Source organism: Sebastes fasciatus, chromosome 16 (genome assembly GCF_043250625.1).
Source record: "Sebastes fasciatus isolate fSebFas1 chromosome 16, fSebFas1.pri, whole genome shotgun sequence".
Lineage (NCBI taxonomy): Eukaryota > Metazoa > Chordata > Actinopteri > Perciformes > Sebastidae > Sebastes > Sebastes fasciatus.
The window spans coordinates 18,124,567-18,151,100 of NC_133810.1; the positions used below are offsets into that span (position 1 = coordinate 18,124,567).

General features: G+C 40.0%; 2 protein-coding genes and 2 long non-coding RNA genes across 6 annotated transcripts in view; 2 read left to right on the plus strand and 2 right to left on the minus strand.

Moving 5' to 3' along the window:
* Positions 1–7,930: 7,930 nt before the first annotated feature.
* LOC141753220 (uncharacterized) lies at positions 7,931–9,396 on the minus strand. Its single transcript, XR_012590416.1, has 3 exons — positions 9,248–9,396; positions 8,114–8,176; positions 7,931–8,024 (listed from the first exon to the last, which is right to left on the minus strand). It is a non-coding gene; the product is annotated as an uncharacterized LOC141753220 (long non-coding RNA).
* Positions 9,397–9,399: 3 nt separating this feature from the next.
* LOC141753221 (uncharacterized) overlaps positions 9,400–26,534 on the plus strand; it is a 75,203-nt gene continuing 58,068 nt past the window's right edge. The window contains exon 1 of the long non-coding RNA XR_012590417.1: positions 9,400–9,948. This is a non-coding gene — a long non-coding RNA (uncharacterized LOC141753221). The remainder of the gene's footprint in view (positions 9,949–26,534) is intronic.
* Positions 9,833–19,977, plus strand: mepcea (methylphosphate capping enzyme a). Of its 2 annotated transcripts, none has more exons than XM_074611665.1 (5): positions 9,833–9,986; positions 11,915–13,785; positions 16,972–17,190; positions 17,340–17,463; positions 17,565–19,977. In XM_074611665.1, the coding sequence occupies exons 2-5, from the start codon at positions 11,962–11,964 to the stop codon at positions 17,597–17,599; spliced, it is 2,202 nt and encodes a 733-aa protein (XP_074467766.1). In that variant the 5' UTR covers positions 9,833–9,986; positions 11,915–11,961; the 3' UTR covers positions 17,600–19,977. The 2 variants fall into 2 exon arrangements, with proteins under 2 accessions (XP_074467766.1, XP_074467767.1); XM_074611666.1 differs by having other exon boundaries at positions 9,981–10,115.
* Positions 24,206–26,090, minus strand: defbl2 (defensin, beta-like 2). 2 transcript variants are annotated; one of them, XM_074611673.1, is made up of 4 exons: positions 25,450–26,090; positions 25,021–25,172; positions 24,642–24,753; positions 24,206–24,534 (listed from the first exon to the last, which is right to left on the minus strand). In XM_074611673.1, the coding sequence occupies exons 2-4, from the start codon at positions 25,076–25,078 to the stop codon at positions 24,513–24,515; spliced, it is 192 nt and encodes a 63-aa protein (XP_074467774.1). In that variant the 5' UTR covers positions 25,079–25,172; positions 25,450–26,090; the 3' UTR covers positions 24,206–24,512. The 2 variants fall into 2 exon arrangements, with proteins under 2 accessions (XP_074467774.1, XP_074467775.1); XM_074611674.1 differs by having other exon boundaries at positions 25,021–25,276.

A 26,534-nucleotide genomic window follows, 5' to 3' on the forward strand; every position in this document is an offset into this window, starting at 1 on the left:
AAATATCCTCGGAGGCAGAGCACATCTCTGTGGTGACATTTTGTAATAAGCCCTGTCTGGAATTTACTAGTGTTGTGGGCAGAGTCTGGAAAATTGCTTTGAAAAAGAAATCTGTATAACCTACATATGTATAACCGACATATATCCTGACTAATAATCTAATAACATAATCAGGTAGGTTCCTAAAAAACAGTCTTTATAATCTCTTTATAAGCATCTGAATTTCCCGTTACCTGCCTGTAATTTTAAAGTTTCAGACTTGTTATTTTACTGCAACCCATAATTTAATGAATTCATTCAACATTGAAATAATTTACTTTTTAATAAAACATATTTTCTTCAATGTGGCATCTAGATTTTTCGCAGAAAATGCCAGACAAAGTGTCTATTGTTACATGAGAATTATGTAAAAGGAAAGTAAAGAAAATACGCATCAAGTCTAGTCTAGACTAGTATTGAACGGGTTGTCATTAAATCTTGTACAGATATTCATGGTCCCCTGCATAGATGAATCCTACTGACTTTGGTGACCTCCTGACTTTTCCTCTATAGCGCCATCATGAGATTGACATTTTTGTTTTATACTGAAATCTCTCAACAATTATTTGATGGATTACTTGGTGTCAAGAAGATAAATCCTCAAAAAAATCCCTTCTAGATCCCTGACTTTTTGTCTGGTGCCACAAAACACCACTGCATATAAGTACAGCCCCACAGAGCTGCTAGCATGGCTGGAGACTCTTAGTCTTGTTTGTATCTACTTTGTAACTTATGTACAAAGATTTGTGCATGTTTTATTGGTTCTTTGGTTTTTAGAATATGTTTGCCTTCTAGGGAAAAGGAAATATCATGCATTGCTGTAGTGTGATCGACACGTTTTCTCATTTATGGCAGTGAAGCTTTGCAATCCAGTTCAATCTATTTCATCTGAGACAGAACTCTGGTTTACAGTACCAACCTGGCAGGGCCAGCCATAAATCCCATCAACTGAAACATCATATAATTTATAATCTAATACATTTTATTTGCAATTTTGCAGTATGAATGTGACATTTCATCACTGTTCTTCTTGTGTGTGTGTGTGCGCGTGTGTGTGTGTGTGTGTGTGTGTGTATTTCCTGATTATCCTTCCTCATCAGTCCAAGAAGAATGCATCATTGTGCAAAATAGAAGGAAGAAATTCGAGATGATAGGTTCTTTGGTCTTGAATCAAATAATCACAGCACTGGTCAATCACTATTGTATAAACCATATCAAATTATGGTTTGGATTATCATATTATGGCAGAGCTCAATGTGCCTTGGGAGCAGAGGTAGAGGGAAGCTTCAGAGAGACGCGCAAGCCTCGCAGGAAACGATGATATATGAGAGGAGATGAAGTGAGAGGGTGAATCCCACTGAACTAAACTTCAGCTATGGGGATCTATAAAATCTCTCACCTTTGCCTGAAAATATATCTTGTGATAACAACTGTGCAATTTTCTTTTAGTCAATGCTGACATCAGGTTGTGCAATTTAGGAAAGCAAACTGTAAAGGTTGTTTACTGCTGGTTTCAAGCCGCAAGTGCTCTTGTTTCTTTGGCTAAATTCAAGAATGAACTTGACGCTTGTTTGAACTGTGGTTTACTATGATGAAGCAGGTCTGTCGTCTGAAGTGTGCAAGTTATATTGATAAATAACAGAGGATATTTGCAATGAAATAGCAGTAATATTCCCAAAATCAAGCACATTTACATTGAGTTTTTCAGCATAAACAAAAACCTAATCTGAATGATTTTACAGTACTTTTTACAATCAAAATGTTGTGTTTAAAAGACAATATATTGCACAAATGCTCCACCAACAAAAAGCATATGCAGCATTATAGAGTATTGCTCTAAGTGTGCTGATGTCAGTGAATAAATCAGAAGAGAAACGGCTGGTATGGACAGTGTATTAAATGCTCTTCATTTTACCACATCAGATTAACTTCTGTAAGCCCTCCACTGGTAACTTGGCATGTAAAAGATAATGGGTCACGCTCATCCATGCTATAGAGCTACATTCATACTTTTTGTGTGCACTGGCACAGCAGAGATTACCCCCCAAAGGAATATAATTGAGGTTAGTAGGCCTCTATCCTGCTGATGATGGGTAACCTATTGATAGGTTAGCTGCGGTACAAGAGCTCATTAAGCGTATTCACCATTTTTCAGAGTGAAAAAACAGTAATGTAAGCGCCGACAGCTGAGCGCAGTAATTACAGATTACAGCGTGGTTTAATGTTGCGCACTTAACACCTTGGCTGTTTTGCCAAGATTTTAAATGTAGGCTACGTTACACGTTGCAACCTGCTTACTCAGGGAGCATTTTGCTACCATGTGTTTTGGATCATGACTGCTAGTTTGTGCCATCAAACACAGGTCCTTCATCACATTGTTAATCTGTGGTTTTCCACATTGGGGTGGTGCCTGTGGACGGGGGTTTTATTGACATTTTGCAGTATCATAGTCTGCTGTGTGTGATGGCTGTGATGTGTTTGATGTGATCTGAGCATAGTTGCAGTAAATCTAATACATGACGGCCTGTGATGCTAAACCAATTTGAGAGATTTGTGCTGATGAAATCCGGTGATATCAAAACTATTTTATTTGCACTCAGGGTAGCATCACATACTGGAGGAAACTCGTTCATTTCCTAGGGAAATATATCTATTCTATCCTATATGTATCACCACAGCTGTCCAGGGAAATGATTCACATTGTAGAAATGTGGCACTACAACTACAATTCCAAACTGCTCCTTTGTTTTCATTCCTCTAAAGTGATGTTAAGTCTCATCCAGCTGTTAAACTTTCCCCATTCAACATGCTATAACCTCTGGATTGTAACACAGTCTGGTAAATCCGTTCTTAAAGAGGGATTAGGGGATTTTCATTATGACATTTTGTGTGACAGTGAAATCTACAATATACAAATCCATCTTACACTTACATTATCTTTGGCTTTAAAATGAGGGAAGGGAGCACCACACTGTTATTATTGTGTGAAACAAAGTTGTTGGGGGCTGGCAATATACATTTAAGACAAATGTAAGCAAATATGTCAGGTATAAGACATGCTGGTTAAAGGTGCAATGTGTAGGATTTGGCATCTAGTGGTTAGGTTGCAGACTGTGCAATACTTAATTTATACTGTACATTCAAGAAATATTCTTATTTATTTCTTTTTTTATACCATTCTGGCATTTATATTTAACACACTTGATGGATCCTGCTTCTCAGCATTTTGTATTTACTTTTTTGCACTGTGGTAGGTATAATCAAAAATATGAAATATGTACAAGTATTGCCTTAAGACGTGCGGTATGCACGTCTTAAGGCAATACTTGTACATATTTCATATTTTTTATATTCTCATTTTCTTATTGTTAATTTTAGTACTTATATTTCTGTACCTATTTTTTCTTTATATTGTAGCATTATGTAAACATTGTAGCATTATGTACATAATTTACATGTTACATGTTTCTATTTTCTTACATTTCTTATGTTTATACAAGAGCAACTGTAGCGCCCCAATTTCCCCTCGGGGATCAATAAAGTATATCTGATTCTGATTCTGATTCTGATTACAACCAACTGAAACTCATCCCGTGTGCCAAGCGTGTAGGAGAACTACAGTGGCCGACGCGAAAACGCGAATGGCCCTTTTGGTTTGTCCGTTCTGGGCGACTGTAGAAACATGGCAGCCGGCTCCATGAAGAGGACTCGCTCCATATATAGATATAAACGGCTCATTCTAAGGTAACGAAAACACAATGTTTCTTATGTTCAGGTGATTATACACCAAAAAATATTATATTCCAATTTCCGCCGATAGCTACCCCAGAATACTAAATCCTTTAAATATGAATCTATTAATTCATTTGAAATGCTGTTTACCAAACAGCTGAGTGTAACAATCAGGGAGGCTAACATCATTTTGTAAGTAATAAAATAAAACATGAAAAATGACCTGCCTAAAGGCCACCATAGCATCTTTTACGAATTGTGTTTATATTCCTACTCTAGGATGTCACACAAGCCAGTAAGCGTTAATATATATACAGGGCTATGAATAACAATGATACAAATAAACAACTGTGGTTCTGTATTATTTGAGTTCCAGAAAAGCACTATATAGGTTGAATTTATTATTATTATTATTATTATTAATGTTAGTGCAGCATAACAACACAGGTACATCATTCAGTGAAGCAGCGTGAAATCACACAATTTGGAACAATTTGCAAGGACAGCAGCTCTGCTGCTGCTAAGAAGATGCTCAGAGACACACCTCTGAATGTAAAACAGCGGGTAGGGGTCTCTGGGGGTTAGAGAGAGGGGGTTTGTGTGTGTCTGAGTTATTATTCAGTTGTTATTATGAAAAGGATAGGCCAGTGGTCAGTGGTAAGGGCAGCAGTAGCACAATCCAACATCTTCCGACACAATTTTTACGTCTCAAAAAATCCTGTACGCACACTTTGCATAAAACCACAGAGCATCCATATTCACTTCACCTTTGCTGGCATGTCTGTGTTGACATACACCCTGCTTTACTCTCCCTGTCCTCAATCAAGCCTTGTGTCAATATTAATTAGTGCATGACAGGAGCACCTATCGGCTCTCAGAGAGCAGCACAACACTCCTATCCATGACAACAGTGGTCTGAACAAGCCCCTCCCCCTGACAGCTGGCTCATTGTGTGCTGTGGATCTGAAGCGGCCTTGTTTCCCTTTGCTTGGACAGTTCAATAACTAATCTCAATGCAGCCAGCAGCATGTAGCTTTGAAAATGAGGAGGGCAGGCCCGATGGAAAGTCATAATCTGCTTGTCGACGGCGTGTCAGGCAACTGGGAGGTTACCTTGTCAGTTCACATAAGGATTCGTAGACGGGTCAGAAAAAGGAGAACACACCTTGGTTGCACAGAAGAGTTAGAAAAGACTGATAGGTTCAAACCTGCTTTGCAGGTAGTCTGTATGTTTTCTCTTGAGTACTTATATGTCCTCATGATTTTTGAACACCTTTCTGTTTAGTTATTAAAATGTATTCAGCCAATAGCTCTGCACAGGTCTCAGGGAGCACATTATTAACCTACTTTGCCTAATTTAACTTTGAATATTTACCACGTTGATTTAATTTCTTCTTTTGGCCTCTGCAGAATAATTTGCTTTGGAATCAAGTTAGTTATATCAAAGGTTGTCGCAGCACGTTTTGCAATTATTCTTCCCAAGATTGCAAATGACATTTTGATCCATCATTTTAACCTCCCCCCACAGTAATGAAATTGAGAAAGGGCAGCCCTAGTTTGGTCTCCATCCTTCAGTTCATTCATCTATCTGCCACATCTCAGACACCCAGTTTTGACTGAGCTCAGTGGGGATGATGCAGGTCAACAAAGCTATATTCATTAGCTCAAGCAAGGCACCGTATCCACTCCCTTCGGTTCAGTGTATGAAGGATATACTGTATGATCTGTGACTCTGAAAACCTTTCAGTGGGTATAAACAGAACTTCTCTCTCTTTTTACACTAACAGAAGCCTTGTTTTTTTAGTATTGAAGTGCTTTTACGATTCTATTTTTGGGGTGTGCTATTTGATTCAAGTTTAGTATAAAAAGTAATGCTATTTATTTTTTGCAGATTGTGGTGTTGGTAAGTTTGCATCATCATTGCCTAAAGTTCATTTGTTTGTACACCTGCCCACCACACATTATCATTAGATTTTGACTAAATTTGAATGAATTATGCTCTAAATCAGTTAAAAGATCAATCAGTCACAACATGTCTGATATAATGTGCTACTTTAAAGAGCATGTTGACCTGTGGAGTCATCCCTCAGCCAACGGTTTCTTACAATGACATCATAAAATCGGAACAGGATTCACAGCAAAACAAACGGCGGATCCCCCTGATGTTACTGCAGACGGGGCACGCGAGCAGCCCCCTCCCTCCGTCACATGTAGGCTAATGAACAGCAGGCTCGTGCCCTTGACGGAGGAGCCTTTTGGGCCACAAGAACCATGTGTACTCACCACTTTCTGCTTGGACACACACAAACAATGGGACACGTCTGGAGTGCTTGGGGCCCAAACCCCGAGGAAGGGCAGATGGCGCCCGGGATCGAGGACCGCACCCCCATTAACATGAGAAAAGAGAGGGACAGAGGCGGGGGAACAGGTACCCTCTCTCCTATTTCCCCCCTCCATAGAGATTAAAAGGGGGTGACTCATTTAGAGGCTTCGGCGATGATTTGGAACCCAATTAGGAGCAAGCTGTCAACTCAACAGCAGAGAATATCAAATGTGAGGATCCTGTTTGAAAAAAAAAAGTCCCATCTATGCTTATTCATATTTAAGACTTCCAGTTCATCACTTATTTAGGGAATTTCATTTTGCATGTGCCACATTGGTTTCCAAGAGTAACTGACTCAAGGTTATCTTTTTATTACAACATTAAAAGGAACATATTTGAGTTTTTTATTATAAAAAAGTATTTTGTTATGTGTGTGGCTACAGATCTTCAGCAGAATTGCTGTAATATTTGAGTGAATAAGGTTTATGACGCCTCATTTTCATTCAATTATACCATTGAGTTTAAATGCCAGCAGGTTGAATGAGTAAAATATTTTTTTTATCTCCATAAATCTCAGATTTGAGTGAATATACACACTGGGTATTCATGTAATCTGCAGCTCAGCATTATAACTTTAGTAAATGCTAGAGTTAAAGCAGCTAGAGCACTTATTGATTATTATTTGGGAATTTATATGTTGTTAAAAAGCAACAATATCTAGCATCACCTATAACATAACTTGATGAAAATGGATTTTCCTGAATCTTTCTGGAGCTGGTTAAGATATTTCTTAGTCATCATAAAACCCCTGATGATTTAGAGAAAGCTGCTGTGCCAAAAATTCCATCCTGCAGTATCAATAGAGAAAGTGGCTGGTAGTGTTTTCCTTTCTTTCCACTGGAGGCATCTTTTACCTAAAGACATAAACACTCCTGTTGCTACAGCTGCAGATTGTAACGCTGGAGCCTCTCTCTGGGTGGAATGGGGCCGCTCTGTTGTTTTCACTAAATTAGTCAGACCAACCACAATGGGAGAATTTCTCATGAAAAGTCTTCCTTTTTATGTAAAATAAACCAACTTATTGGGAAAGCTGAACTGCAACACGTTAATTTGCAGCGATACAATAATAAAAATCATTATGATCACAACTGCGCAGTATGATTAAAAAGAAGAAACTATAGAGAAAGAGGGAGAGAGAGTATTGAAATGCTGCAAAGGTGTATTTATGTAGGTGTACATACAGCCTAATGGGCTACAGCATATTTAAGGTCATATTTTGTCTCCCTCTAGTGGCTACTTGGAGGACAGCTAGCATCTTTTGTACTCCTGAATTTAGAAGGCTACAAACTTATCAGATTTGTACTTTTGTGAATCAAGTGCTTTAAATCTTCAATGTACTCAAAAAATATTTTTTACAAATCATTATATTTTATATATAAAGCTGTATCCATTTCAGGTAAATTTGTACTGCTGACATAACTTCTCCACCATGCCATGCTTTATTCCCCAAATATTTTCATCTATTTTGCATTCATCACTGTCATACTTTATCGCCAAGAAATAGCCAAAAAACATTTAAAGTATAAAGCATGGTATGTTTACCTATTGTAAGGTACTCTTTTGTTATTTCCTTACTTAATAAGGTACAAATAAGGTGTAAAACTTTCATTCCTCACTACCAGGAGGTTAAGATTCAGATCACAAAGACCATTCAGTGACAAGAAGCTGCCCTGCTACCTCAGCAAAATGGCCTCAGTCTTAGCTCACATCCTTAGCTCTAATTTCAGGCTTACTCCAGACACTGGTCAGAGGAGCAATGATAGGGTGAACAAGCCTACCTGGTAGACTGTGGCCTTGAAGTTGACTGTGAGGGTGTCATCAAAACCAAAGCACCAACCACTGGTTTGTGGGTTGTAGCCATGGCTGCGATGCTGTGGAGAACAGAATAACCAAGTCGTCTTTGAGTTTAAAACTGGCATATACATCCAAAATGTGGCATTGATTTTGTGTGCGACCTTACCATGAGGAGCTTGAAGTTGCATTCACATGGTATACCTCCACATTAGACGGGTCACTCCTTCAACTTTGCAGAGAGAAGACAAAAGTGGGGATACATTTAATACTGCAGGAAGCTGCACTCTTTCTATGTTGTTGTAATCAAATGCACCCTGACACATCAAATTCTTGTCATTTCTGGACATTGCATTTATTAATGCACACTAGAAATGACAGTTGCTGTGGAACATCTCAGTAACATTATGTATTGATATGTTTATACTTGCACCTTAATTTATATTTCATATTTGCACTATTTCCTACTTTGTACTGCAGCTGCTGCACAACAATTTCCCTAATTTAAGTGGGGGTAGGCAGTATGTTTTTGGCATCATTGGGCAAAAATTCCACAATAACCTTTCAGCAAATTGTAATCCAAGTGTTCTGAGAGAAAACAAGACTTCTACACCTCCTCATGGCTCTGTTTTCAGGCTTTAAAAAAATTTAGCCTGTGACAGGAGACTTTGGCCAATCACAGGTCATTTCAGAGAGAGAGCGTTCCTATTGAAGATTCCTATTCGCTGTGCTCCGTCTGGTGGGCGGTGCTTGGTATTTCCTCAACTGTTCTCAACAAGGCTGCCGGGTCACAAACCTTCTCATTTTACAGCTAAACAGTACACTACAAGATGTTTCAGAAAAGATTTGAGGCGAGAAATAGGCATTACAGTAACAGAATATAGATTAATATTTGATCAGCGCTGCCTAGTTTGACCGTTTAATCGGAGTTCACGGGTGATTGACAGCTGCTCAGAGATGGCAAGGCTCCAGCTCGGCTCTGATTGGTTGTTTTCCTCCAGTCTGTGAAATCTTGCAGATGCCATTAGGAGCACGAGGACACCGGAGGACACAGAGGTACATGATTTTTTTTTTCAGATTACCTGTCTCATGCACTACTACTTTTTCAATCAGATTTGCTCAGACATTTCTACCTACTGCTGCTTTAAGCTCTTAATTAAATCATGATTAGAATATTCAGAAAGAAAATTGTCAGTAATGTGTTAACCTGCAATGAAAAAACACAAATTGTATATATAGGCCTATACTCATACGGTAGATATTCAGAGTAACAACTAGAGAACTATATTAAAACAACAGTTACCACAATGTAATGTGACGTTGGGACTGGAACTATCGATAAATCTATTGACATAAATTGTCATTAAAAAAATATTCTCTAGTTGCAGGCCTAATATTTCTGGCTATAACTTCCTAGCATGAGGATCAGTGAGGCTCATTATAATACCGACAGAGCTCTCCCTCCTCCCAGTCACTCATCTCCGCCCCAGTCGTCTTGGAACTACAGCTCGGAGCCAAGGACTATCGAAGGAGGCTAGCAAACGCGTCATCAATACGTCATATATTCGGGGGTATTACACATGCGCAGTAAGATCTGCTTCAGCTTCAGTTACGCTGCGCATGCGCTATACCCCGTATCCCAAGACCAGTGTCCTAACCTCCTTCGATAGGCCTTGCTCGGAGCCCGGATGAGCCGCCATGCCGACTCTCTCTATCAGCGAATGGAATAATTTATTCACCAACCTGCCTGACTGACTGACACTGGGCGAACTAGAGGAGTTCACTGAACAAGTCGACCAGACAGTTTTGGGGGAGACAGAAGAGGAGCCTTTTACGGGCGGACAGACTAGCCCGGGTTGACCCGCGCTGCGTTTTAACTGGCGTGTTTGCGTTGCTAGCCAACGTTGTGTTAATGTAGGGACACTTGAGAGCTAGCTACGTGCTAACGTTAGCTCCGAGTCGAGAGAGAGAGAGAGAGAGGGAGAGAGAGAGAGAGCGAGCGAGGTAGTGACAGTCCGGCCGGAGGCGGGGACAACTGTGAGGTGAGACTGTTACTTTGATGGTGACTACACTGTTGACTGTTACGCATCTAGGTGGCCATCTGGTAGATAGTATCACTTTGATCAATGTGACTGAGGGTTTTAGGGGGTTTCAGGCAGCAGCACGTCGAGGCGGGTACTTCAGTGTTTGTCTAGTAACTGGCCGGAGAGGAGCTGAACGTTTAGTCGACGTTCTGGCCCGCGATAGAGCAGCTAAGAGCTAGCTGTGCTAACTAACTAGATAACTGTCCAACACAGGGACTCCTCAACTTTTCAGATCACTGAGTAGACACGCTTCAGATGTCAATGTAATAACGACGTAGTCCTCTGCATCTAAAAATGTTGTTATTATTGTAATACTATGTTAGGAAAATGACAGTGTAAAGTGTTATCTAGTATTCATCCTATTCTGTAAATACAAAGTGATTGACCACCATGTGCACTTCACTGACCCTCGTTTTTTTCAGGCGCACGTCCTTGGGACTTAAAGGGGAACTACGCCCATTTTTAAACTTAATACATGTTATTCCTATAGTCTAAGACAGTCCAAAAAATATATCATTAAACATGAACATCTCTCTCCTATATCCAAAAACTAGAGTGCTAAAACTCAAAATGGTGATGTCATTGGGTATAAAGTAAGGAGCTGCTCCATAGACAATGAATGGGAGACTGATTTTGTGTTTGTTTTTATACCCACTCCTGCTCACTCACTCATCTTCAACTGCTTTTCCGGGGTCGGGTCGCGGGGGCAACAGCTCCAGCAGGGGACCCCAAACTTCCCTTCTACTACCCTTTCCCTTTTTCTACCCAAATGAGCGTTATTAGAATGCTCTCAGGTGGGAAAGCGAAAAGGTACCTATATACTCAGATCATTCCCCTAGGTGTGCTCAGTGTCATCTATTTTAATGCTCTAGCTTTGGGATTTGGGAGAGAGTTGTTCATGTTTACTAATATTTTTTGGACTGTTTTAAGCTGGGCATACACGATGTACGATTTTAAGCCTGTTTCTGGCCCAAATTTTGAGCCACACGACACCAAAATTCAGCTTCGTCAGGCGTCGTTTGCCGTGCAGTGTACGGGGGGAACGAAGACCGATAAAACTCCTCCCGACCGGCCGTCGGACAGTCGGGTGTATTTCTGACATTTTGAAATTTTGATCGGCCGTCCACAGGTTCTCGCACGGTTGAAGCAGAGCCACGAGCCGATTCCCCAACGTCAGTGCCTTATTTCTGCTTTTCTTACAGTAATCAGAGAGTATCTTTCAAAATAACTATCTACAATAGGTATAGTAAAACGTAGCAAGCTTACCTCCAATTCTCTCTGCAAAATGGTCAAGCCATACTGTCCACATCTACCTAGCCACCTGCAAGTCCATATACGCCGGCGCCCCTTTTTTTTTCCAGCAGACAGGATGGCACATATGATCAAGGCAGCACGTTTCTGCCTGGGCAGTATTGTGACCCATACAGACCTCTGCTAGCAAACAAACTTAACCTGCCTATGAGCTTTCAAGTGTTTTTTTTTCTATTTTACGCGTGCAGTGTGAGCACTTAGGTTGTGGCTGACGATCGGATCGTACAGTGTGAGCACATAAATTGTGAGCTTTGGCTTTACATTGCAAACATTCTACTCGTACAGTAGGAGTAGGAATTACACAACATTTCTAAACTCGTACAGTGTATGCCCAGCTTTAGACCATTGGAAAACATGTATGAATTTAGAAAATTGGCGTAGTTCCCTTTTAAGTTTGAGAATCTCAGAAGCATTATCTAGTAGTTGTGTTGGTATAATTGACTTTGCATTGTAGTTCTGTGAGTGTAATTGCAGCGATAAGGATGCACCTCATTTTATTTAACATTGTTCACTATACTTAAGGATTTATGCTATTCAAGTTTTTTATTTGACAGTTTTTTTTCTGTGACTTTCAGATCCAGAACAATTTCCATGTCTGCAGCAGTCCTGAAAACCAAAAGAGATGTCTGTTGATGAGGATACTGTAAAAACTGGCAGTCCACAGGCCAGCTCAACTTCATCTCTGCAGCTCTCAGAATGTACCGGAGGTTACAGCAATATATCTGTGATGGTGGAGGGTACCGCAGCCACCCCTGATTTTGCAGCTGCTTGTCCTGTCTCAGGCACCGAAGCCTCACCAAAACACACCAGCACAACTGACGCGCTCACCCAATCAGACGACGCCGGACAGGTAGCCAGAGGGAACGAGAATAACATCAATCCCAGGAACAGCTTTCATCATTCCAAACAACCACAGCAAACAAAACTTACGAAGCGCCGCAACACTGCAAACTCTAGTTTCAAGCATCCCACATCTGGCAAGAGGAGACGGAGGGCCAACTCTGAGAGCGACTCCGTCCTGCCTACCAACTTCCTCTTGGGTGGGAACATTTTTGACCCACTGAACCTCAACAGCCTGCTGGATGAGGAGGTCAACAGGGCACTCAATGCGGAGACGCCCAAATCCTCACCGCTGCCGGCGAAGAGTCGAGACCCCGTGGAGATCCTCATCCCCAGAGACATCACAGATCCACTGAACCTGAACAGCGGGATAGCAGACGGTAGCTTTTTGGTGTCCCCCTTCAAGAGTGGTGGCAGGAAGAGACACCGCAACAGACATCATGGAGGAGGAGGAGGTGGGGGTGGGGGTGGGGTTGGTGGTAGTGGGATTTCAACCACACAGATCAACCTGTCAGAATCAGGAAAAAGTGAGGTCAAAACTGTCACCTCCACACCGCTTCCAGGTATGTTAGCCTCATGTTCTGCACTAGAGGTCTCCAAAGAGTCCAACAGTTTCTCCAGCATCACAGGGGATTCCCGCGAGCACTCAGCTGACAACTCATCCAGCTGCAAGGAGGAGATGACATCTGTGTCTGTAGAGGAGTCCACTTCCTCCATATCGGGGGCACCAAACCAGCACACAAGCAGACGCAAGCGTAGGCGTAACTCTGGCAAAGTGGAGCCCCCTGTCACCCATTCTACGCCAATCGGAAAGTCTGTATCAGGAGACAGGAGTTTTGGAACGGGGGGATTGAGACATTCCCAGTCCTTCCACACACCAAGGAGTGGTTCCAGAACAGGGCCAGGAGGTCGTCAGCACCAGCAGCCGCACAACCAAGCGAAGGAGCAACAGAAGAAGAAGTTCCAGTTTGGGAACTACAACAAGTATTATGGCTACCGTAACCCAGGCGCTAGTGAAGACGCACGGGTACGTTTGCTTCGTCCAGAATGGTTTGAAGGGAAAGACGTTCTGGATTTAGGATGCAACTCAGGCCACCTGACACTCTATATTGCCAAAATGCTAAGACCCGCCCGCATATTGGGCCTAGATATTGACAGCGGTCTGGTACACGCAGCTCGCAAGAACATCAGACATTACCTGTCTGAACTGCAGACCCAAGAGGCCAGGCATGCGATGCAGGAGAAAAAGAGCACCAAGCAGGAGGAGAGGAATGGAAACGAGAGTCTCACGGGCGCAGACAAGAAGCACAATGAAGCCGAGAGCAGGGCTGAAAACGGGAAACCAGTGAAAGGACAAAGTGGCCCTGCAGAGGCTGTAAATGACACTGACTCCTGTCGCACAGATGAGGCAGGCACCCAGAGGCAGGAAGGCAAAACAGAGGAAACGGAGCAGGCAGATTGTGATTCATCCCCCCCTGATCACTCAGTGAGCTGCTCTTTTCCCGTGTCCCTACGGATCTCCAGGGGGCCCATCGCTGCACCTCCACTAACAGAATCATCCACCACGCGGCCCGGAGAGTTCCCCTCAAATGTGTCCTTCATCAAGGTAAGACGGTGTGAACATTTGGTGGCAGCATGAACAAGGTTCTCATGTTATTGCATCTTGGGAGCCGAGATGAAGGTCAAAATGAAATCAGTATTTCACAATTCGGCACGGTGTGTGTCTTATTTATTAAGACTAAGCAGTAGCAGCATGATGTAAAGAAACCAGCCCATGTCCATTGTAAAACATATTAAAACACACCCAAAAACACTGAGAGAGGCTGCATGTTACGGAAACACTGACTGATTTCACAAGAGGACTTGACATAAATTGTGCGCCCAATTATTCTCCCTGGAACCTGATGACAATGATAATTGTCTTGGCTCTAGATTAGGGATAGCATTGTCACAGCACGGTAAATCAGTTCCATTATAGCATGCAGGCAGCACCTTGTAGCTTATCTGGACGAGATGTATAAGGTATTAACTTACCAGGAAAATAAATAGCAGTTTTGAATTGCTAGCAAGTTAACATTGTAATTGAGTATAGAAATTTAAATTGAGTCTACGTTTATTTATCAGTCTTACAGATTTCATATTTAAAATGATTGTCATTAGGCCTACAAAGGTGAATACATTAGGGCTGCAACTAACGATTATTTTCATTGTCAATTAATCTGTCGATTATTTTCTCGTTTAGTTTTTGGTTTAGAAATTGTCAGAAAAAGGTGAAAAATGTTGATCAGTGTTTCCCAAAGCCTAAAGATGACGTCCTCAAATGGATTGTTTTGTCCACAACTCAAAGATATTTAGTTAACTGTCATAGAGGAGTAAAGAAAACCAGAAAATATTCACATTTAAGGAGCTGGAATCAGAGAATTTAGACTTTTTTTTCTTAAAAAATTACTAAAACCAATTAATCGATTATCAAAATAGTTGCCGATTTAATTTAATAGTTGACAACTAATCGATTAATCGTTTCAGCTTTAGCATAAATCAAATATGTTCACTAGATCCTTGAGGACATTGGACTACGTTTTCATGATTGGATGCATTGTTGGAAAGTTTCAACAACATTGGGAGTTTTAAAACATTTGGGAATCAGTGGAAGCTTTGGCAAATTAATTACATTTTAATTCAGTTGTTGTCTTGTTTTTTTTTAACAAAAACTAGTCTGCTCTAAGTCAAAAGGACACAGGTTTCTCTCCTCATATAAAAGTTAATACAGATATATAAAGCAATCATGTTGGCCAGGATCTTTTATGGTTAGATTATTTAATAAGGAAGCATCTGCACCAGTTTCATTCTCAGACTCACTTCAATTAGACTGAGTACGGAGGGAATTACCACTAGTTTGTCCACCCTTAACGTTTGTGTGTCTGTTGCACACCTCATCATGTGTGTTTCCAACCAGTGGCTCACTATTGCCTGAAGAAGCTGCCAGTGATTTTGAGAACTGAAATATGGAAGCAGGAAAGGGGAAGCAGCAGTGTGTCCTTTTCACCAGGTTGATGTTGCAACGTGGCTGGAAGCATTTCTAATGGCATCGACCTATCAGTGCCACCCTTGGTGGAGAATTTTACAAATGTTACGGCAGCTATTCTCGTAAATACAAAGGTTTCTCATTAAGGGTTTTATTATTCTAATTTCTATCGAAGTTTCTTCTCTCCACTTCACTTACAGGCTTTGTGTAAGCAGATACATGAATTGGTTGGATGCAGAAAGCAAAGTGTTTGTGAATGAAATCGATAACTGCCTCCTCCCTGCTACGAGCATTAGAGATAATGGCAGTGCAGCACAGAGCTTATCCTGTAAATGAGTGAAAAGCCTCAAGACGACCGCCTGAGTCCCCTCAGCCTGAACAATACAAGATGGATTTTAGGGAGGAACGTCAGACTGCCTAGTATTTGTTGGACAAGTCCACCCTGGTATCAAGTTAGAGTGTGGGAAGTTGTAGGGAAGCATATTTAATTTAATACAGCAGGTGTTTGTGTCGTGTATATCAGTCCATATATCTAGAGTTTGGCATGTTCACTTGATAAATGACTCAATTTGTTGAATCAATTATTACAACAAATCCCCTTCTGGATTTCCCTACACACAAGCTTTCATATTAATCTGGCACCATTTGTAAGTCAAATGGTTTCACAGAGCAGCAGTAAAATTTGGTGGGTTATCTTCCTCAATAGCTCATGTGTTAGTTTTTGTTGTCATCCCCAGCTTGAATTGGAAGATCACCTCACCTGTTCAATGTTTATAAGAACCAAAGAGTCAGCATCACACATACAAATACATACAACATTTTTAAATGCATCCTATAATTAGATATTAATTACAGGATGCATTTTAGGGATGCACCGATCCGACCTTTTCAGTCCTGATACCGATAGCGATACCTGGGCTTCGGGTATCGGCCGATACCGAGTACCGATACCACACTGTGTGGAAGTGACTGGGATCATTCTTTAATGTGTAAGGCAACATCAGGCCTGATTTAAAACACTGCTTTCCTAACTTTGTAAAACAAACTGTGACCAATAAATACATACATAGATACAGTATACATTTATTTAATTGTTCTTTATTATTAAAATAACAAATCGTACACCAGCAACTTGGTAGAAAATCTTCAAAATTAACAGAAATTACAATTCAGGTGTAAAACTTTTAAATGCATTAGCAAATTGGTCAAAACTTAAACAGGAATTAAAATGACAGTATACGATGTAAATAGTATATGAACATTGAATTGAATAGATCAACCCTCTGTCACCGATACCCGATCCAACTATTTGAGTCAGCATCGGCCCAATATCTGATCCAGTATCTGTATCGGTGCATCCCTAATGCATTTAAAAAAAATTACTTATAGCCTCTTAGTGTTATGGTCTTTTTTACTTTTTATTGTTTTTATGCTTCCTCTGTTAAGCACTTAAAAAGAATGCTTCTCTTTGCTGTCCCCCAACAATCGGGTTTCTCATTCTGACCGTAAACTTGCCCGATATGCAAGTAATGGTTTGTTGACGAGTGGATCGACCTGCACATCACTGCACTCTGCTGTCCAATAGACCAAAAAACAAATTTAAGACACTTTCATAAACGTCAGTCAAATAAGATTTTCAGAAACCAGATTTTCGGCTTTGGCCATACCCCTAATGTGTTTAAGTCTTTACTTTATTACAGTCATAGTGCTGAGGAGTTTGTCCTGTCAAGGCAATGTTTTTCTGACCGCACCTCTTCTCTCCTTTAGGCCAATTATGTACTGGACAACGATAATCTTCTTTTGACTCAGCGGCCAGAGTACGACGTGATCATGTGCCTGAGCGTCACCAAGTGGGTTCACCTGAATTGGGGAGACAGCGGCCTCAAGCGGCTCTTCAAGAGAGTCTACAGACATCTCCGTCCTGGAGGCATGTTCATCCTGGAGCCGCAGCCCTGGGAGTCCTACGTGAGGAGGAAGAAGCTGACGGTAAGAAACCGAGATGGCAGGTAGCTGCTGTGATGCAAACCAGGAGATTTGTAGCAAAGCAAACACACCTGGGATATACCCGGTGCACTTTGTGATTTTAAAGCTTGGTTTGATCGACTGAAAAATGTGTTTTCCCTCTCATTTGACAGGATGATATCAGCAGGAATTTTCACAGCATCCGCCTCAAACCTGACCAGTTTGCATCATACCTCACAACAGAGGTGGGCTTCACCAGTTCCGAGTACCTTGGGGCCCCCAAGTGTTCAATAAGAGGTAATTCACTCATTTGTCAGAATCCATTTATGCATTACATGTTATTCACCATTGTAAGCTTGATGTCATTTTCAACGTTTATTTTTCTCTATCACATCAAGGTTTTCAGAGGCCAATTTACTTATTTCACAAATGACCGCTCCTGCCTTGAAGATCGTTGAATGTGAGTAGTCTAAGCCACCACCACCACACATACAAGCCAGCCAGCTGCCCCGGACTGCAAGGAATCATCTGAGTCCTCAACAGCTACTCCAGCTTTTCAGACGCTGGAGATGAAATTCAGAGAGGAGAATGGGACCAAAAGTGGAATTAATTTCGTAAAGATGAGCTCTGTTGAATCAGAATCCTCCTTGACTACAAATCCTTAAAAAGTAATGGAGTGAACTCAGATAGGACTCCACAATGTGTATAACCTGGAGCCAAACACCATAGCTTAATGGCCAGACTGTGGAAGAGGTGCTCATTGATCATTTCCTTGGACTATCCTTGTGCTAATGATGCTCCAGTGTGATGCACGGCCATAACATGTGTTTGAAAAATCTTTGGCCATATATCTTTACTTTCATAACTTTGTTCTGTGCCACCACATCACCACACATTATACATACTGTATTAGGGTTGGGCGATAGGTCAGACTTTTCCAATTGGCCACCATATCACAAAATTTACTCCCAACTGTGTGTTGCACCTGCAAAACTGTAGCACACCACTGAATTACAAAGCCATTAAACAGATCATACTGACATGACGTCTCTTGAAAAGCCACACTGGAATGCAGGTGATGTGTTTTGCACTCTGTCGCATCCATCACAACTACTGATGACATAGAAATTGTGCTCTTAGTAGTTAAATATATATCTGCATCAATTTAAAACGGTCAAAAAAATTCCATCGGGCATAGATTCAGCCTAATAGCTGATGTATTTGTCCCATCTTCCAACCCTAATATATATTTTTTTGTCATTATTTTGCAAAATAGGCCTTGGAGCTGAATTGACTTTAATCTGTTACAGAGCTGTGAAAATGTCCACATTTTGAAATGGACAATATGAAAAGCTCCTAAATTGCTCAAACCTAAGATGCTATGAAGTGAAAAGTGGCTTGTCTAAGCAATAAAGACAATTGTTCACGATGAGAAAGGTGCACTTAAAACAGCCAAAACAACAAACATCCAGTGAAATAGTGAATGCTTCAGTGCACAGATGAGATGTTTTCAAGGTTTGTCTCTTGTTTTAGTAACAGTCGGTTCCTTAAAAAGTGTCATGGTGAAAGACAGTCATCAAGTTTTACATTCTGTCATAACATGGAGAAAGTATGTAGTTTTAGCAGGCCTACTAGCACTGAGAAGATTACTTAGTATGGTACCTCAAACCTGACAGCAGCTAAAATGTTAAATCCCCCAGTGCAAGATGAAAAATCTACATTTTCAAGAAACGAGTTTTGGCTTTTTTAAATGTAAACCTAATTTACTTGAGAGTTTGGGCTGCTTTGGAAGCAACAAAATCACTTCATGGGTTCTTTAAGCCGTTTCGATGCTCCATCCTAATGGTAGGGGGCACATTTGAGCCGTGCTGACACCCAGGCGTCGGCTCAGCTCAAGATAATTCAGCACAGAGACCACGAGGACTATTTTGCAAGATAGATCCGTAGCATGCAGTGATCTATTTTTTCTTTAATGACAGTGAAGCCATAGCCCTACCTTATATATGTCGTTTACAATGTCTGTAATAACTGAGAGCATAATGAAGTGTAAAATATGAGGCAGAGGCCTGTCGTCAGCCTCTTCAATGCTGTATAGATGATCACTACTGGACAGGCATTAATTCAAACAGCATCAGAATCACTTTCTAGAGTTGGACTGAACTTCTGTAACGCTGAACTAAAATTTATAGAAATTTGATTATTACTAAAAGGAATGAAATATATCCATATGACTTTTTTTACCAAATTGAAATATTAAAAATGCTGTTTGTATTGAAGTGCTATGGGTCTTTTGCTCTTGAATTTAACTAAATATGCCATCATCATCATCATCATCTAAGTCTTTGGCCTAATGAGGAGGAGAGTTCTAGGTTTCAGTCTTTGTGATTGTATCTTTACTGGTGTGCACTGCTGATCTACAACCTTTCATTACACGTGGCTGGGACTGAAAATCTTCCGTTTTTCCGACTGGTTCAATTTGGCATACTAGCGTATAGGAGAAGAAAGATGATATGTTTCTATTTTAGTAAGTGATCAATGTAAATAAGTTTGCAAAATTTGTTTTACTGTTGTCAATATTAAGTTCTGCTTTTGTCATTTTCCAGTGGATTTCTTTTTTTTGTGTGTTTTTTCAAATGTTTGCTGCCAATTTGTGAGCGAGTGAGTTTTTGTCCTAAAATGGACCGCTAATCCAGTTCTGTAACAACACATGAATATGTACATTGCAAAGTTCTGATGTGTTTGCTTTGTTCTGTCCTGGCAGGCACATGGATTGTTAGATTGGCTCTTTATTTTTTTATAAACTGTTTGAAAGGAGTGTTTGTTGTCGATGCTATCTCATTTCACTTCATTTGACGAGTTATAGAGATTTAAAGTTTCAATACCTTTTTTTCCATCAAACTTTTTATAAGAAGTTGTGGAACACTGATCAACCTATAAAATGAAGCTTCAGGTTATGTTTTGAATCGAAAGAGAATTGACTTTGACGTCAGACACGGCACCAATTCACACCTTTCTCCCTAAACTAAGACGAACATTTAACAAAAGTCTCAGCAGCGGTATCTTACAGACTTTAACCCAACAGGCCTGATTTAAGTCCAGGTATTCAGGCAACAGCACGTCTTTGCTGGAGATGTGAAATTGCATGTTGTCATATACAGCGCTTTACACATTTTTTGTACTCTCTTTGAGGAAGTCGGTGCATTTTTATGAAATTAAGTTGCACACAAACTAGAGTGTTTCAACATGGTTTAATGCTGATGAGAAATATTACAAATGTATGATGCTCAGATGATCTCATATTCATGTTATAGTGGTGTACAACACAATTCTGTGCAATATTTGCTCTTCAAAATTGTAATTCTGCCCTTAAAGCCAGCAAAAATCAATACCATATCACCGAAACGAATTTTATAGTGTAGGATGTAGTTTTGAATGCGAAAACTTAAGGGTCCAGGTTTTCATGTTGCAAAGAAAATCAAAAGTAAATATGAAAAGATAAATTGCAGTTTTGCGGTTTTTGAATAAATTTTATTGTTATGTTTGTTTATATGTTGTGTATTTGCATCTTGAAAACTGGGGACCCATTCCAAGAAATGGATTTGATGAAGAGAAAGAGAAACGGCTATTCTAGGTTTTATTTAACTATATTATGCTGATAATTTAGTAATTCTGCTTTGTGCAACAGAGCTGTGGATGTTACAGAAAGTAAACTTCACATCCAACACTGAGCCCAAAGCAATATTCATTAGCTAATCTTTAAAACCTGTAGCTATAACCCAATGATAAGATTTGAGCAGCATTAGCAATGAAATATTGATCAAATATGTGGTCAGAAACACAATAAAGCTGTGACAAAACAATGGCCAGACTTAACTTTGCATACCTGCTTCTCATTTATTAGACATTTTCTAAGATGAAAGTACATAAAATTGTTCTACAACTGTAGTGAAATAGATTAAAAAAAAATGTTAATCTTTGTAATGTAAAATATTGCATAAACTCAAGGGGTGTATGATTTTTAATAACGCTAAAATTCACCTCTTCACGTTGTTATTTGCACTGATACGATTCGAGGGAATTAAACGAACATTTTTGCAGTTCCAGTTGATGTTCTTCGTGTACCTTCATTTTGTAGAATCAGTTTTCTGTAAAAACTTGGAATGAAATACCACCTGCGTCAGGGAAGCTTTTAATTTTCATGCCTCTGAACAATACATTTCTCTGTTTTACATTTTAATGGATTAAAAGTGATTCTAGATTTGATGGTTCACTATTTGCTTCAACAGTACCTTATAAGGTTGCTTAACTTAAATGTAATTTTTGGGTGGAAGTAGTCGCAGACATTAAGGTGTGGGCTACTTTTTCAATTGTATTTTTGTACCAATTATACAATCTGTCATGCAGCTTTTTCCCATTTTGCTGTGTTCTGTCTTCAGAAGCTGCTCTGATAAGCAACAAGTGCTGTACTGAGCGATGGCCAGTGGTCTGCCCATAGGTGTTCTTATAGAGGTGATCATCTGTAAAGAGGTTAGTAACCTACTATGAAGGAAGCGGTGAGTTAAAAGTAAAAGTAAATGAGATTTTAATCACATGATGTGTGAAGGGCAGCCCTGTTTCCTATTACTGTATGTGCTCTGGCTGCTCCTGTATAAAGGGAATTGTTACTTCATGCAGTTTATGTCTCCCTATAAAAGTCTACATGATCATCAAACACAATGACCTACAGTCCAAAGTTTGGTTGGAACAGGGTGTGAACACAAACGATAACACCTGCTCATTGTAATACAAGCCAATACAACAGCATCCTAATGATAGCGTTTATTGCAGGGCTATTGTCGTGGATTGCATAGTACTGTATAGGTGTTACTTCTGTTGTCTGGTACCACGGCATCAGTAAGTATTCATTCATCTTCATTTTTTTCTGTGGTTGTTAGAAATACTCAATTTAAAATGTATCATTATTTCATCACAATCAGACATATCTCAGGTACATCATTAATACAAATACAAAAGCATGAAGTCGAAAGGAAACAAAAGATCACCCAATAGCAGAGAGACACAGACTGGACAAGGGATGTAGAAACATTTGCTTTGCATATAGAAGTGACAGAAGAAGAAGAAGAAGAAGAAGAAGAAGAAGAAAGGTGCAGTCCAACAGAGCTTCAGAGATCCTCTACAGCCGTCTGCAGCGCTCCATCAATGAGGCCTTTATGTCTATTAAAGTACAAAGCTTATGACATTCTACCCAGAGCTTGTATAATGGCACTTAATGGACTGAGAGGGAGAGGAAAATTATTCTCTGGTTCGACTACACAAAAGTTAAACTTTAGCCTGAATGTCAAGCGATACTTGAAATGAAATCCAGGTATTGTTCATCACCTGGATAATGCCATCGCTCTGGTGGATTATACAAGAGATGCTTCAAGGCCTGGGACACTCAAGACAAAGGTCATCTAAGCAAATATTATCTAGAGTGCTCTGATCTGGGCAAAGATTCACCCTTTAGCATAACAGCGAGCAGAAGCCGCTGACAATGACGTCTGGATTTCTGAGTGGCTCAGTCATGGTCTGAATTTGTTGTTTGTTCGTTTTTGTAGTTGAGGAACTGGAAGTTGCAAATGGGTATTTTTGATTTATTCAGGACTGAGTCTTAACACCAAAGCAGAAGATACACTTAAAAAACGTCCGTACATGATAGGATTATATGGATAAATGCTCAAATAATAATCTTTATTTATTTATTTATCTATATAGCACCTTTCAAAAATGGTAAATATATTCTAAATGCAAATATTGTAGAAAAGTCAAAGATCATTTTGAATCATCCTTGATGCTTTTACACATGTATTGATGATGTCATGTGTTTAGTGAATACTTGGGCCAATAGTATTATGAGATTAACATTCAATTTGCCAAAAACATATTCACTTTTACTTATATTAAAGACGCCATTGTTAAAGTCAAGTATCAGATCTGTGATTTCCTCTCTAATTAATAATTTCTCATTAAAGTTATTTTGATAAGACACTCAGACTTGAGGAACTGCACCCTTAACCAGGACTTACTGCGTTGTTAAAGGTCATCGTTTCCTGCTAGCATTAGAATATGTCTATGTGATTTCTCTTCAATTCATAAAAAGCGCCCGCAGCATCTTCAAACCCTAATTTCTCTACCGTAAGACAGGTTTATACTGTTAAAAAAAAACACATCCATCCTGTAATAACTTTGTGTCAGACAGACAGCCTCATGTAAACAGGTTCGTGGCGGGTTAGCCCTTTGTAGTTGGGTCACGCTGCGCTGTCTGAATAGCACAAAGATTCCACTCAGATGACAATGCAGGGCACAATACAGCGGCTCGTGTTTACAAATAGCATCCATGCCTTTAACACCTACTGGCCCGGACCAGCCATCAACCATCTTCAGATCCTGGATCTGTTAACTCTGGTACAACATCCAGTAACCAGATGGATAATAAAATGCTTGAATCATATAGTTAGTTGGTTACTAGATGTCAGTATTTAATGTATGTAAAGGTTAGTACATTTTGTTTTCAGGTGACAGTTATGTTGTTTCCTAAAAAAATAAAGCCAAAGTTCTCCAACAAAGACATTTGACCTTCCAATCGGAGACAATATGGCAATGAATTTGCGTTGACAGTTGGATTGTGACGTAGTCTGTCTGTTCCAGACACTGTTGTCCAGACAGACAGAATGGAGAGATAACATAAACACAGACAAGAGACATAACACTTCATTCACAAAAGCTCTTTTCCATCACAGCTATTCGGGTCGGTCACTTGACCGTTATTGTGTCCTGTCGGTAGAGCCCTGAGCGAAAGCATGCCAGATTCAAATCAGACTGCTTTCCATGCTGTTATTCCCCATAAGGTCAAGCCAAGTTGGCGATGGGCTGCAGAGTTATTGGTAACAATATATGTTAGATGTGTTTGCATTATATTTAGGAATATATTTATATTATAATTAAAACTGATAGTGATGATTATCCTAACTAAATAGCAACAAACTAAAAACATCAGACAGTTTATTTTCATGCATTTATTGGCAACACTGCATTTCACAAAGGATTGATTATCAATTGTTATTAAATGTTGAGATACATAATCAGTCACACAGTTTCAGGCAATAATAACATAACACAATAGCTGTAAATGAGCTTGGTCTAACTATATAAAGACAACTTCAAAAGCACTCTTTCTCGGATCCCACTGCATGTTAGAAGCACAAGAGGGGTTGAAGTTGTCAAAACGGTTTATCCAGAAGGTTGTCGTCGGTTACCAGGATTCCAGCTACCTGCACTGAAGACGTCAGCCCTCATGCATGCAGGTGCTAAGACCGCACGGCACAGCATCTGAAAATGAGCACAGTACAACTTAAGTCCGTCTGTTGTCTTTGCAATAAAAGTACAAATATTACAATGTTGTGCACAGTTGTACTTTATGATCTTAGCAGTCCTACCTGTATCGTCGAGGGCAACCGTGATGACCAACGATGTACTCCTGAGCATAGCAGAACCGTCTGCAGAGTCCTCTATACCCACATGTCCAGTATTGCATTTCTGGATCATTGCCTGGAGAGAATTAGAAAAGAATCACGAATATTGACTTTTGACCTTTGCATAAACTGTAATCACAAGAAATCCATTCATCTTAAAAAGAAGTTAGCACAATTTAAATGACTTAATGGTTAAGAAAATTGTCAAATTTGTGATTTCATAATTTACTTTACTCCTCAGAGCCACACAAACAAGCCCAGCAGCGAGCACAGTGTAGTTTGATATCATGATTTGCTTGATTTGATCTCACACAGTAAGAAAATTGGTGTATCCGTTGCTTACCCTCCCCGACTGCGAGCATCAGGAGAAGCACAAGGAGAACCAAGCTCAGTCCCTTCATGTCTGGGTACCAAAAAGCTCTCAGACTCTGTTGTTGACAGGCTGATGCTGCATTTATACAGCATTTCCACCACGGGGGAGGAGTCCGTCGTGCTCTGTCCAAATCACAATAACAAAGTATCGCTGAATGATGGCAGTCTGAGGGGCTGGAGGTCAGGACTATCAGCTTACTCAGCTTAGTCAACAGCCGCAGCAGCTTCTTGAGAAATTGAAGACATTAAAACAAAGAGCTATACTGTAATTTCTGTGCAAAAAATTACTTTATTATTCAACCTGCTCTGTGATTTAGAGATACTGTAAAGTATCTGTATCCTGCTGTTCACCAACACAGAAATCTAAATGAAAAAGGGAGTTCTTTGGTTTTGTACTTACATTCACCCCTATGGCTGTACCACAAAGGACTCCTTCAAAACAACAAACCCTCCAAAAGTTATAATTATAGGTGAAATACTAACGAATCTGTTTGTTTTAGACACAGTAAGCAGTACAGTTCTGTCTGTCCTGCTGTGTTTTCAGGGCTGCCCTCTGTTCGACCACCACTGCTCTGCCCACATCTGAATATGGCAGTAGTGTTGTAGTGTGTTATCGCTGATGCTGTGAAACTACAATCGAACAGCACAAAACACGCTGCTCCAGTGACACAGGGGAGGATTGTTAACAAAACAATAACAACACAAGGCACGCAGACATGTACTTGTATAGCATGCCCCCTAGTGCTTATGGACAGATGTTTGCCTGTTTATTCTCTCTCTCTCACACTCACACATACACACACACATGTACAGATAAACCAGCTTAAAGGGACAAATCGTGAGCCAATCTGTGATTAATCAGTCTAAAGATCTTGGACTTGGTGTTCCGAAATTAGAAAACAACTGAGCACGAGGAGCCTCGCAGCATTACTGTGCTCAGCATCAGAATAAAGGACAGGGCAGGGAGCAACCTGCCAAATTTAAAAGCACTTTTCCTGAAGAGGAGCAAAAACCTACTCAAGCTCTCCCATCTCAAATCCCAGGGCTGCACACAATTGTAAAAATGTGATCAATGACAAAGAAATTGAGAAATCAAATTGTTTTCTTGCCAATGAATGACCTACATTATGTTGATTGAAGATTAGTCTGGATAATATTTTATGTTGAAAATAATCAGTTTCAATCACATAGTGGGGCTGCAATAGTGCAGAACGCCATTCTCACTATATGTATTTCTACTTTTACCGCAAAAAAAAAATACTCTGACAACTAAAAGTCCTGCATCCAAATACATAGGCAGCAAATTGTACTTAGCATATGAAAAGTAAAAGTAACCTGGTTATTGTCATTCCTATTTCTTTTTCGATTTTATTCCTGATTCATAATCGTCTAAGGTGCATCTGAATGTTGTCAAGGTATTGTTGATTTTAACAGCTGTATATAGTGTTGGCTAATTTCCCTTTAAAACAATGCACATTTGATAAA

Bases quoted from the DNA above. Each gene is read 5' to 3' on its own strand.
- mepcea (XM_074611665.1), top strand. From the start codon at position 11,962: ATGTCTGTTGATGAGGATACTGTAAAAACTGGCAGTCCACAGGCCAGC. The intron at 13,786-16,971 runs GTAAGACGGTGT...TCTCTCCTTTAG, and splicing joins CAAATGTGTCCTTCATCAAG to GCCAATTATGTACTGGACAA. The intron at 17,191-17,339 runs GTAAGAAACCGA...CTCATTTGACAG, and splicing joins TGAGGAGGAAGAAGCTGACG to GATGATATCAGCAGGAATTT.
- defbl2 (XM_074611673.1), bottom strand. From the start codon at position 25,078: ATGAAGGGACTGAGCTTGGTTCTCCTTGTGCTTCTCCTGATGCTCGCA. The intron at 24,754-25,020 runs GTAAGCAACGGA...AATTCTCTCCAG, and splicing joins GATGCTCGCAGTCGGGGAGG to GCAATGATCCAGAAATGCAA. The intron at 24,535-24,641 runs GTAGGACTGCTA...GCTCATTTTCAG, and splicing joins GGTTGCCCTCGACGATACAG to ATGCTGTGCCGTGCGGTCTT.